General features: G+C 41.9%; 1 protein-coding gene across 1 annotated transcript in view; it reads left to right on the top strand.

Annotated features, from left to right (window-relative positions):
* Positions 1–13,912, top strand: part of LOC311141614 (G protein-coupled receptor kinase 5-like) — a 65,487-nt gene that overhangs the window by 43,549 nt on the left and 8,026 nt on the right. Inside the window, exons 2-6 of the mRNA XM_084176995.1 lie at positions 6,540–6,635; positions 7,017–7,129; positions 11,170–11,247; positions 12,293–12,390; positions 12,801–12,893. Of these exons, the coding sequence (XP_084033121.1) occupies positions 6,540–6,635; positions 7,017–7,129; positions 11,170–11,247; positions 12,293–12,390; positions 12,801–12,893 (478 nt within the window). The remainder of the gene's footprint in view (positions 1–6,539; positions 6,636–7,016; positions 7,130–11,169; positions 11,248–12,292; positions 12,391–12,800; positions 12,894–13,912) is intronic.

The raw sequence follows: 13,912 nt of genomic DNA, 5'->3' as shown, positions 1-13,912 counted from the left end.
TCAAGAGGAAGATGGATGGTCACAAGCCATCAAACAAAGCCGAGCTGCTTGAATTTTTGCGCCAGGAGTGGCATAAAGTCACCCAACATCAATGTGAAAGACCGGTGGAGAGCATGCCAAGAAGCATGAAAGCTGTGATTGAAAATCAGGGTTATTCCACCAAATATTGATTTCTGAACTCTTCCTAAGTTAAAACATTAGTATTGTGTTGTTTAAAAACAATCATGAACTTATTTTCTTAGCATTATTCGAGGTCTGAAAACACTGCGTCTTTTTTGTTATTTTGACCAGTTGTCATTTTCTGCAAATAAATGCTTTAAATGTTTTTTGAATTTTGGGGGGGATTTTGGGGGGGAATTTGGGAGAAATGTTGTCAGTAGTTTATAGAATAAAACTAAAATGTTATATTTACCCAAACACATACCTAAAAATAGTAAAACCAGAGAAACTGATAACTTTGCAGTGGTCTCTTACTTTTTTCCAGAGCTGTATTTACACTGACACCCCAAAACACACATACACACACACGCATACTGACGCCACACACACACCATATACGCTGCTGCTATTGTCTATTATCTATCGTGTTGCCTAGTCACTTTAGCCCTACCTATATGTACAGTACATATCTACCTCAATTACCTTGTAACCCTTCACACCAAGTCAGTACTGGTACTCCCTGTATATAGCCATGTTATTTTCTACTCCCTATATATAGCTATGTTATTTTAACTTTTTATTTGTATTCGTTATTCACTGTGTATTTATTCCTCGTGTCACTATTTATATTTTTTATTTTAGTCGTTTTAGCAGACGCTCTTATCCAGAGCGACTTACAGTTAGTGAGTGCATACATTTTTCATACTGGCCCCCGTGGGAATCGAACCCACAACCCTGGCGTTGCAAGCGCCATGCTCTACCAACTGAGCTACAGGAGGCTCACCATTTTATTTCTTATCTTTAACTCTGCATTGTTGGAAATGGACCTGCCTTTCACTTTTAGTCTACACCTGTGGTCTACGAATCATGTGAGAAATAACATTTGATTTGATTTGTTCATGGTGGTGGAAAACACTGTCTCAGGCACCACTCCAGAATCTCCCATAAGTGTTCAGTTGGGTTGAGATCTGGTGACTGAGACAGCCATGGCATATGGGTTCATTGTTTTCATGCTCATCAAACCATTCAGTGATCACTCGTGCTCTGTGGATGGGGGCATTGTCATCATATGGGGGCATATCCATGGTAGCCAAAATAATGGCCTGCCCAGCATTTTTATACATGACCCTAAGCATGATGGGATGTTAATTTCTTAATTAACTCAGGAACCACACCTGTGTGGAAACACCTACTTTAAATATACTTTATATCCCTCATTTACTCAATTGTTTCCATTATTTAGTCAGTTACCTGTAGTTCTCTCTGACATTTTTACTTTGCTTGGCTCACGTTGATGATGTCAGAGCTGTAAACCAGAAACATGAAACAAAGGGAGTAGTCCGCATGGAACAAATTAGACTGACGGGTTTCTGTACGCAATGAACTCTCACCGGAATGTTTGTGTGTGTGTGAGTGAGAGAGGGAGTGATACACTGTGATAGAAGGAGAGACAGAATGGGTTGACAGAGGAGGAGAGAGAGAAAGGGGAGAGGATAAAGAAAGTTTACACAAGACTTTTATGACTTTATTCATACTTTTACAAGCCAACTTTGTCAAACAGAAAGCTACAGTAACAAACCCAGACACTGTGCTCGCCAAGGGTTCCTACTTCACTCCAGTCTCCTTCTCACCTCATTTAACACCTGATTTACTTAACAAAAGGCAGTAGGTGGTTCAGGTATGTCATGACATAGCACAAGTGGGGGGGGCTTTCCTCTTTTGTTCTCTATTGCTTGTCTATTGTACCTCATGCAAGAAGGGAGGCCGATGACATCACGGATTCCCATCAGACTCACCTTGAATGCACTACTCCTTGAAGTTTGCAGTTGTCTAAAAAACACTATTTTGCTCAAAACTTATTTTATTACCGTTTAGTGTGTGTACTTTACTGTATTTATACTTGGGATATCGCTTTTCAACAAAAATCACTGGAGGAAGTCTTTAAACATTATACTATGATTATAAATCTGAACATATTCATTTATTATAGTTTCACATATTTCCACAAAGGCTTAGCACTATCACACAGTGCCAGATGCATTCCATTCCAGGCAGTCTTGGAATGTTCATGTCAATGTTTCCCCTTCATTAAGCAGCAATGGACGCCCGCCATGGAAGTAACATAGAATTATAAATAATGTGGAAGTAATGGCGTCATCTTTTATGCTCCTACTATGGCCCAGACAGCAGGAGAGGTTCAAACACACTCACAGACAGACAGGAAGTGATTTATCAGCAGGATTACGAATCCCCTCTGCAGAGTTGATGGAATATTTCATAATGGGTACGGGTAAGCAGTCTTCCTGTCTACGGTAGGTAGCATTGACTGCTACATACCCCTGGCTAGGTTGTTATTGTAAAATATCATATGTTCCCAGAAAGAGACCATTCTTTGGTTACACAGCTACCATGTAGTTACATATAGTTTAATTTCATGCTGTAATTGCATATACAGTACCTTCAGAAAGTGTCCAAACCCCTTGACTAATTCCACATTTTGTGTTACAACCTGAATTCAAAATGGATGAAATATGTTTTTCTTCACCCATCTACACACAATACCCCTTAATGACAAAGTGAATACGTTTTTTTGAAATTGTAGCTAATTTTTTGGAAATGAAATACAGAAATATCTAATTTACATAATTATTCACCACCCTTTGCTATGACACTCCAAATTGAGCTCAGGTGCATCCAATTTCCTTTGATAATCCTTGAGATGTCACAACAACTTGATTGGAGTCCACCTGTGGCCAATTCAATTGTTTGGACATGATTTAGAAAGAAACACACCTGTCTATATAAGGTCCCACAGTTGACAGTGCATGTCAGAGTAGAAACTATACCATGAAGTCCAAGGAACTGTCTGTAGATCTCCGAGATAGAATTGTAATGAGGCATACAGTATATCTGGGGAAGGGTATAAAACTGTTTCTAGAATGTTGAAAGTTTCCAAGAGCACAGTGGTCTCCATCATTGGGAGAGAAAAAAAAATTGCGTGACTACTTATGTAAATGAGATATTTCTGTATTTAATTTTCAATACATTTACAAACATTTCTAAAAACATATTTGTACTTTGTCATTATGGGGTTTTGTGTGTAGATGGGTGAGAAAAATATATGTAATCCATTTTGAATTCAGGCTGTAACACAACAAAATGTGGAATAAGTCAAGGGGTGTAAATACTTTTTGAAGGTGCTGTAACTACACTGTAATTATACTGGTAATGTCTTTAATGTGTCTTTGTCACACTTTAGTGTGTAATTTACAGTGGGACCCCTAATATATTCCTGTCTGTGATAGTGCTGAGCGATTTCTTTTTTTAAACAACTAATTGACCAACGTCGGTTCAGTTGTTTGAATTCCATTTCGTTCTGGTTTTTTTCTGTGAGCTCAATGCGCAGTTTCGCTAGAGATAAATAAGATCAAGCCCGAACTGTTTGATGTAGTAAGGTGTTGTAGGTTCCAACAGGCCAATATTTTCAGAAAACATGGTCATTAAACTACAATTACCATAATCCATACCTTCTACTTGTCTGGTCTGTGTGGGGCAGACACGGAGAGGAAGAGAAGAGACAGTAGAACAAACGATATCGCTACCTGAAAATATATGATCTAAGTGATTTGATAGTTGGTATTCAGTCATAAAAGTATGCCTTATTTACTTTGAAGAACTACTAAAATAGTGATTTTGTCAGACAGCATAGGCAGCAGCTCTATAGCTGATGATGACTTAGAATGAAATAATAGTCATCAAATAAAACAAATGTAAAATACACAACTGAAATATTTTATTAAAGTAATGTGAATAAATTACGGTTAATAAGTGATAAGCAGTAATGGGCAGTCACTACCATACAGCATTCAAAGCACGTAATGCATAGTGTATCTAATGTTTAAAAAAATTATTGAAATCAAAAAAAGTTTTTTTATTTTTTATCGAACTGAAACCGAACCGACCTCAGAAAAGCACGTATCGCTCAGCACTAGTCTGTGAGGCTCTGTGTCTGACTTGTTTATTGTTTTAATGTTGTTTTTAATCTGTGAAGTGAGTTCATGGAGCCCGCCCCTCAACCCAATATTTAGTTTGGGCTCTTTTCGCTGGCAGTACTTGCTTGCTTGTAATGTTCTAAAATTTTTGTCCCTGGTTCTGCTGTTTCTTAAGTCCTGTCAGCAAGTCTTATAGCACCGACTGTATTCTTGGACGAGATTCTAAGACTGTCCGTTACTGCTAACAATTAACTGCACTGACATAGGTACTACTAGAGTTTGCCAAGCAGTTAAAATGCTTTAAAAACACACACACACACACACATACACACACACACACACACACACACACACCTCTGTGGGAGCAGTCCTGAGCCTGTTTCTTCCTGTAGACTTTGTCCCTGTTTGTTTCAGTGGTGTGCAGCGCTGAACACCAAAGTAAAAGTCAATCAGATACATTTCAGGTTTAATGTGCCCACAGACACACTCTTGTTCATTGTGCTTTGATCAGTGTAGTAGTTTTCTCAAAGGGTACGTTTCTGGTTCTTTGTATTGTCCTAACCATAGAATTAGACATCTATTTATATGGTCCCTAGACATGTTTTGCTAAAACAATGTGGCAGATATGGCGCTGCATTTGATACACTTGCGTAAACATGTATTCCAATTCTCTACAGGGGGAACAACTCATATGCAAAATAAAAACATAATTCATTTGACTCCTGACAAGTGCAGTTCAACAGCCCCAAATGCACCATCCTTTACTGCGTCCCAGATATGTGAATGCTGACCCAGAATGTATTTTCTCTACTAGGAAACAACATGAAGGTTGTTAGTCTTGTTAACAAAAGGTTATAAACCTGTGACCTTAAATGATCCTAGAAGGAGGTAATTGATTGGTCAGTAGCAGGGAAAGAGGTCACTGATTGGCCATGAAAGCAGAAGTGCAGTTCAGTCACTGACCTGAAGTCAGCATGTAATAGTGATGATTCCGTAGGGTCGAATCAGACGAGAGTGAGACTGAGAAAGAGGGAGAGATTAAGACAAAGAGAGGACAAGAGCGAAAGGTAGGGTAAGAGAGAGGCGATTGAAGGAAAGACAGACAGACTGAGAGCTAGAAAGAGTTGGAGGAAGGGAGAGATTGAGAGAGGAAGAGAGTAGGGTAGATTCAGAGGGAGGAAGAAGTAGTATTGTGGTCAAGTACATATTGTGTTGAATTGAAAGACAGGGTGGAGGGCCACTATTTAGACATAACATAGGCCTGAGATTGACCCTTCACAAGAAATAACCTCGCCTCTCCTCTCAATGTCTACATGTCTACTTGTTCATTGTTTTACCCATTGAATCATAAAGGGGTGTATTTCTGTTCTCTGAGAAGTTGTCTGAATGTAACTAGGGAAGTGCTCTGGGTTAAAATGTCACAGTTACTGTTGCTAATGCCCAATAGTTATTTTAGAATGTTTAAGGTCAGGGTTAATAATTCACTAATAGGTTTGACTTGTTGACTTGTTGGAGTTACATCTCCATTATATCCCATGGTTGGGGACCATGTGACCCAAGCAGGAAAATCTCTGGGCCCTAGTTATGCCTCTTGTTGTTCCTGAAAGGCTTCCCTCCGCAAGTGTTCCACTACATAGCTTTCACCTATCCAGTCAATGTCAGATCAGTGAGATGGGAGGGGAGGAGGCATGGCCATTGTGTAACCCAGGCCAGACTGAGGACTGAGGAGAAGGTCTGTGGCAGCAGTCGGTGTGTGAGAAAGAGTTGGGGGTTAGTGAAGGGGAAAGGGATGTGAAAGCTGCTAAAGCATTCACACACACAGTGAGAGGCAAACACATGACGTACTTGTTGGAGCATTCCTGGATTATTGCTTAAAGATGTCTGTCTGTCTGTCTTTCACTGCCTCTCCATCTCTCTCCATCTCCCTCATGTTAGACAACCTGAGTGTGAGAATGGGAAGGGGAAACCTATCGAACATTAGCAACGTTTCAGTATCAAACAAGGCTAATCATCTGATATTGATGAGTGTGTGTGTGCTGGAAACATATGCATGGTTATTCAGTATGATAGAATCTGCTTTGGCCAAGCTCTGTGTTCCGATGGGAATCTGATTGGTTGGGATGTATTATCTGTTACACACACACTGTTCTGGTTCGGGATGGCCACATTCCCCGGAGCATTACACAGAGGAAGAAAAGAAAAGAGAAGGTGAGACGTAATGTAAAAATTATACATACACACATTCAGAGCTATGAGCTGAACTCATTTGTTAGTTGCAGAGCTCTCTCTCTCTTTCTCACATACTGAAACTAATAGTATGTGTTTGTGCCTCTCTGAAATGGCTTGTTCCTCTCATCCACTCATCCCTTCTTTTCTCTCTCTCTGTAGGTGGAGGAGGGAAGCGGAAAGGGAGGAGTAAGAAATGGAAGGAGATCCTTCGCTTCCCCCACATCAGCCAGTGCACTGAGCTGGGCAACAGCATCGGTACATCATTGTGTGTGTGTGTGTGTGTGTGTGTTTTTGGTTTTACTATCCTTGTCGGGATCAGAAGTCCTCACACAAGGATGGTAAAACAAGGAAAATTCTGACAAGTGGGGACATTTCGCCAGTCCCCACAAGGCAAAAGCAATTTTAGGTTTAGGGTTAGGTTAGGGGTTAAGGAAAATGGGATTTTGAATGTGACTCAATTGTTTGGTCCCCACAAGGATAGTAAAACAAACTTGTGGGTGCAAGTATTACATATGTGTCACGCTGCTGCAGTGCTGTTAATGTAAGTGATTGTAAACGTGCCTGGGTCTTTCCAAATGTGTGTTATTTCTACAGACCAGATACTAGTGTTTGTGTGTGTGTGTTTGTTTCTGGCAGATCGGGACTACATGAGCCTGTGTGAGAAACAGCCCATCGGCAGACTGCTTTTTCGCCTCTACTGTGAGACCAGACCTGAACTGCTGCGATGCATCCACCTACTGGACGCCATGGTAACACACACACAGACACACACACTTTTAAATGCATTCACTTGGATTAAACAGTCATCCAAAAAGCACTAGTCATGCTCAGTTGACTGAGAGAAGACAATCAAATTGAGTAGTGATTATAATAGCAGCCTCCTCCCCTTTACTCAGTGTCTAGACACAGTGTCCCAGATTACAGGTTTTAGATGTGAAAATGCCTCTAATCGTCAGAGAAGAAACAATCCGAATCAAATACCAATAGTAACCAGAAGCTAATAGTAACCAGAAGCCAATAGTAACCAGAAGCCAATGGTAACCAGAAGCCAATAGTAATCCCCTAACCTTCTCCCCCTGTTTTCTTGTGTCTAGACGGAATGCCTCGCACATGACACATTTCAGTTTTCGAGTAAAGCCCAAAATATCACTGTAGGCATGTGACTGGACAGAATGAGAGGATTGTTTCTGGTCAGACCCCCGTCCTGTTCTCACCCCTTCCCACCAACCTAAAAATGACCATCACACTCTGAGGGAAACTACCCTCGCCACACATGCACACACAAAAAATGCGCACATACAAGAATGGGTCAGCGGCAGATGCATTTTTGGAGAAAGAGAGAGAACCGGGAACCGGGAAAATAATGAAATAAGATATTGAGATTCCATCACCCAAATACTCTTGTTGGGTCATTTGAAAAGTTCCTAATTGATGGACAGGTACAGTGAGGGATAAAAGTATTTGATCCCCTGCTGATTTTGTACGTTTGCCCACTGACAAAGAAATGATCAGTCTATAATTTTAATGGTAGGTTTATTTGAACAGTGAGAGACAGAATAACAACAACAAAATCCAGAAAAACGCATGTCAAAAATGTTATAAATTGATTTCCATTTTAATGAGGGAAATAAGTATTTGACCCCCTCTCAATCAGATAGATTTCTGGCTCCCAGGTGTCTTTTATACAGGTAACGAGCTGAGATTAGGAGCACACTCTGAAAGGGAGTGCTCCTAATCTCAGCTTGTTACCTGTATAACAGACACCTGTCCACAGAAGCAATCAATCAATCAGATTCCAAACTCTCCACCATGGCCAAGACCAAAGAGCTCTCCAAGGATGTCAGGGACAAGATTGTAGACCTACACAAGGCTAGAATGGGCTACAAGACCATCGCCAAGCAGCTTGGTGAGAAGGTGACAACAGTTGGTGTGATTATTCGCAAATGGAAGAAACACAAAAGAACTGTCAATCTCCCTCGGCCCGGGGCTCCCTGCAAGAGTTGCAATGATCATGAGAACGGTGAGGAATCAGCCCAGAACTACACGGGAGGATCTTGTCAATAATCTCAAGGCAGCTGGGACCATAATCACCAAGAAAACAATTGGTAACACACTACGCCGTGAAGGACTGAAATCCTGCAGCGCCCGCAAGGTCCCCCTGCTCAAGAAAGCACATATACAGGCCCGTCTGAAGTTTGCCAATGAACATCTGAATGATTCAGAGGAGAACTGGGTGAAAATGTTGTGGTCAGATGAGACCAAAATCGAGCTCTTTGGCATCAACTCAACTCGCCGTGTTTGGAGGAGGAGGAATGCTGCCTATGACCCCAAGAACACCATCCCCACCGTCAAACATGGAGGTGGAAACATTATGCTTTGGGGTTGTTTTTCTGCTAAGGGGTCAGGACAACTTTACCGCATCAAAGGGACGATGGACGGGGCCATGTACCGTCAAATCTTGGGTGAGAACCTCCTTCCCTCAGCCAGGGCATTGAAAATGGGTCGTGGATGGGTATTCCAGCATGACAATGACCCAAAACACACAGCCAAGGCAACAAAGGAGTGGCTTAAGAAGAAGCACATTAAGGTCCTGGAGTGGCCTAGCCAGTCTCCAGACCTTAATCCCATAGAAAATCTGTGGAGGGAGATGAAGGTTCGAGTTGCCAAACGTCAGCCTCGAAACCTTCATGACTTAGAGAAGATCTGCAAAGAGGAGTGGGACAAAATCCCTCCTGAGATGTGTGCAACCTGGTGGCCAACTACAAGAAACGTCTGACCTCTGTGATTGCCAACAAGGGTTTTGCCACCAAGTACTAAGTCATGTTTTGCAGAGGAGTCAAATACTTATTTCCCTCATTAAAATGCAAATCAATTTATAACATTTTTGACATGCGTTTTTCTGGATTTTTTTGTTGTTATTCTGTCTCTCACTGTTCAAATAAACCTACCATTAAAATTATAGACTGATCATGTCTTTGTCAGTGGGCAAACGTACAAAATCAGCAGGGGATCAAATACTTTTTTCCCTCACTGTATGAACAATGTCCAAAGGAATGTTTGTGTGTTGTATTTTTTGTGTGTGTCCATGTGCTTCTAATGTATAAGCTAGGGTGTTAGTGAGGGAAAATAGCACAGTAGCTAGCGATAGAGAGAGAGAGATGTGTAACAGTAGAAGGAATGCGCCTGGGGGTCCCTGTGTTTCCTCTGACGTCAGTGCAGGAGGGAGGGGTGTATGTGTGAATGCTGCCGAATTATGATGGGCTATTGTTGGCAAGAGACTGCATTGTAAGACACAACACACACACTCACACAGAATGAGCCACCCAATTGTTAGCCGAAGGGGTTAGCCGAAGAGAAATGGAAACGCCCCCTTGGCCTTTTGGCAGACTTACACACTCACACAGGACAGAGTAACAGCTCTAATGGCAGAAGTCTGTCCTTTTCACTCTATGCCTTTCTTTCTCTGTCTGTGTCTCAGAGCAGAGTAGACCAATATAGTGGGCCACAGCCAGGGTCAGGAGAGAAGCTCTAGGTGTGTGTGTGTTGGGGGGGACACACTGACACTAAAGGACCTCGCGGAATCCTGCCGTGTTGACTATGTGGTTGCCAGGCAACACAGGGTCACATATGGGGTCCCAGGCAGCGTGTGTGTCAGAGAGGGAGTGTGTCTGTTAATAACAGATTGTGGGTTAAAGAGGTGTTTGTGTGTGTTTCAGGGCAGGTGGGCTAGTGGAGAGTCTTGCATAAAGGCGCCGCGTAATAGGTTCGGTTTGCTTCTAGCAGAACTCAGTTAGGCGACACAGACGTCTGTATGCAAGGCATGCGACTGACAGACGTTCGCGTCGCCTTCCTCAAAATAGTCAGAATGAATCTAAGATAAATCAAGAAATCTGTAATTAATTTAGACATTTTTAGTCGCACAATTTTACATTTAACTAAGATGTTTGGAGCAGTATTTCTCAAGTAAAAAAAAAATCATGAAAACTAGTCGTCTCATTGAATGACAACAAACACTTCATCCACTAGTTACCCCAGCCACAAAGTCAAAATTGTCTATATCGTAAAAATCTGTTATGTCGAACAGCCTAAAAAAACCTGACGAACACCAAAACGAACAAAGACGTCACAAGATTTCATAATAATATATGCGCAAACTGTTTTGACTGGGAAGCATGCGACAGGCTTAATCAAATCAAATCAAATGTTATTGGTCACATACACATATTTAGCAGATGTTATTGCGGGTGTAGCGAAATGCTAATAGAATAGAGAGGCGAGAGAATGATCAGGGAGTGAAGGATTAACACCTACTCACCACGAGACTATGTCCCGGCCCCTAGCAATGCTGTACCACTCAGTGCTCTCGCACTCCTGGCTGATAAATACTGGAGGTGCTAAGGATATAGATAATGGCTGATCATTTCAACTCAAGGCAGTCCACACTGTTCTGGTCTAGTCGCATGCTGCATGTTTGCACAACACTGAAAGCCACACAATAATGTCATTCAAAACATGATCTCGTCCATACATTGCCCCTGATTATGGAATATTATTGTATGTCCAGTCACACCTGGCTCGAAATAGTATGTTTTTTTCTTTCAAATACTATAGTTGCATACCCAGGATGCCAGTTGGATGCGGTTTGCAGTTTTGGGACTATTCCATTGGTTGAATTATGCTGGGCAAGATAAAACGATAGTGCATTAAGTTTTTCAAAGAAAACAAATACTATTTGGAGCTATTATTATATTATGAACTGTAAGTGTATAATGATGTTGTGTTCTTTCAGGACGACTATGAGCTGGCGCCTGATGAGAAACGGAAAAGCAGAGGAGGTGAAATCATTGGGAAGTTCCTCACTAAACAGGTGAGTGAGTCTTTGTAGGGGGATTGATGAATGTAGATAGGTCAACAACTGTTAGAGCTATATAACATGTTTGTTTGTCAAATCCAAATCAAATTGTGTTTGTCACATGCTCCGTAAGCAACAGGTGTAGACTAACAGGGAAATGCTTACTTACGGGCCCTTCTCAACAATGCAGAGAGAACAATAGAAAAGTAATAGAAAAATAATAACACAAGGAATAAATACACAATGAGTAACGATAACTTGGCTATATACATGGGGTAGCAGTACCGAATCGATGTGAAGGGGTCCGAAGTAATTGAGGTAGATATGTACATATAGGTAGGGATAAAGTCACTAGGCAACAGGATAGATAATAAACAGTAGCAGTAGCGTATGTGATGAGTCAAAAGAGTTAGTGAATAGGGGGGGGGGGGGGGGGGGGTTTAACTATTTAGCAGACTTGGTGCATTGGTACCGCTTGCATGCGGTAGCAGAGAGAACAGTGTATGACTTGGGTGGCTGGAGTCTTTGACACTGCCTGGTATAGAGGTCCTGGATGGCAGGAAGCTTGGCCCCAGTGATGTACTGGGCCGTACGCACTACCCTCTGTAGCGCCAAGCAGTTGCCATACCAAGCGGTGATACAGCCAGTCAAGATGCTTTCAGTGGTGCAGCTGTAGAACCTTTTGAGGATCTGAGGGCCCATGCCAAATCTTTTCAGCCTCCTGAGGGGGAAGAGGCGTTGTCGTGCCCTCTTCACGACTGTGTTGGTGTGTGTGTGTGTACCATGTTAATTCCTTAGTGATATGGATACAGAGGAACATGAAGCTCTCGACCCACTCCACTACAGTCCCATCGATATGGACGGGGGCGTGCTCGGCCCTCCGTTTCTTGTACTCCACGATCAGCTCCTTTGTCTTGCTGACGTTGAGGGAAAGGTTGTTGTCCTGGCACCACACTGCCAGGTCTCTGACCTCCTCCCTATAGGCTGTCTCATCGTCTTCGGTGATTAGGCCTACAACACTAATTCCCATTTGTGTGTGTGTGTGCGTGTGTCTGTGTAGTCGTCAGAGTGTGTGGAAGCAGCAGAGAGCCTTGCTGAGCAGTGTAGAGAGAACCTGGAGCTTCACCCCTGCAAGGAGATCTTCAGTGACTGTCGCAAGTAAGGGAATCTTTCTTTGGTCTCACTCCTTTTTGTCAACTATGATATTCTTATTAAGAAACAGCTTGTCCTTAGCTTATCCCTAGCCTCGTCCCATACTCTACATGCTGTAGCCAACTCTTATATCATTTCTATCAAGTTGCTGACATAACGAAGCTTCAAAGGTGACTTTGATTAACACACTAGTAACAGTGGGAGAAATTAAGTGGTTGTTGTACCAGGTGTATATGCAATGTGTGCAAGGGCCTGGGGATGAGGTTGCGTTTGACAATGAAGGAACACAGAGAGGAGTTGGCTAAAGCACAAACACACTGGACCACCAGCTGGCTTACCTCCTACTGTAACTGAAGCTGTTGTCTGTTGTCTCAGGGCTTTAACCTTTAACCTTTTGTTTGTTGTCTGTTCTTTAGGGCTCTCCATGACTACCTGAGAGGAGCTCCCTTCTCTGACTACCAGAACAGCATGTACTTTGACCGTTTCCTACAGTGGAAGATGCTGGAGAGGTGAGTGCTGCTTAAACTCCTACAAAATCTAATAGAAACTGATGTTTTCAGTGATTATTGAATAGCACAGAGCTAGCTTGGGGGCCATGGGTGCGACCGCCCTAGGGCCCAAGCACCTAATTTTTCAATGATGATGTAGCCTACCAAAAACCAAAGTAAAAGCATTCTTTAAAGTTGAGATCCACAATAGGCACAACGGCGTCACTGGCCGCCAAAGCGCATTTGTTATTGTTTTTGTTATGAGGAAATGAGCATCCAGCATGGTGGTAAAAAAAAAATCGTAGTACATACTCTGCTGTTCTATCGCGCGTGCAATGATTTCTGAGGGGAAAAAAACAGTGAAGGTTGTTTAAAGTAACGTCTTTGTTGTTGTAATACCGCAATGGATTCCAGCTTTAACACCATAAAACATGGAAAAATGGACAGTACCAGTCAAAAGTTTGGACACACCTATTCATTCAAGGGGTTTTCTTAATTTTTACGATTTTCTACATTGTAATAGTAAAGACATCAAAACTATGAAATAACACATATGGAATCATGTAGTAACCAAAAAAGTGTTAAAACAAATCAAAATATATTTATATTTGAGATTCTTCAAAGTAGCCACCCTTTGCCTTGATGACAGCTTTGCACACTCTTGGCATTCTCTCAACCAGCTTCATGAGGTAGTCACCTGGAATAATTAACAGGTGTGCCTTGTTAAAAGTTAATTTATGGAATTGCTTTTCTTCTTAATGTGTTTGACCCAATCAGTTGGGTTGTGACAAGGTAGGGTTGGTATACAGAAGATAGCCCTATTTGGTAAAAGACCAAGTCCATATTATGGCAAGAACAGCTCAAATAAGCAAAGAGAAACGACAGTCCATCATTACTTTAAGACATGAAGGTCAGTCAATCCGGAAAATGTCAAGAACTTCGAAAGTTTCTTCAAGTGCAGTCGAAAAACCATCAAGCGCTATGATGAAACTGGCTCTCATGAGGACCGCCACAGGAAAGGAAGACCCAGAGTTACCTCT

This window comes from Coregonus lavaretus (genome assembly GCF_964263955.1).
Source record: "Coregonus lavaretus genome assembly, chromosome: 14".
NCBI lineage: Eukaryota > Metazoa > Chordata > Actinopteri > Salmoniformes > Salmonidae > Coregonus > Coregonus lavaretus.
The sequence above is the reverse complement of the archived record's forward strand: the minus strand, read 5'-3'. Positions and strand labels throughout refer to the sequence as shown.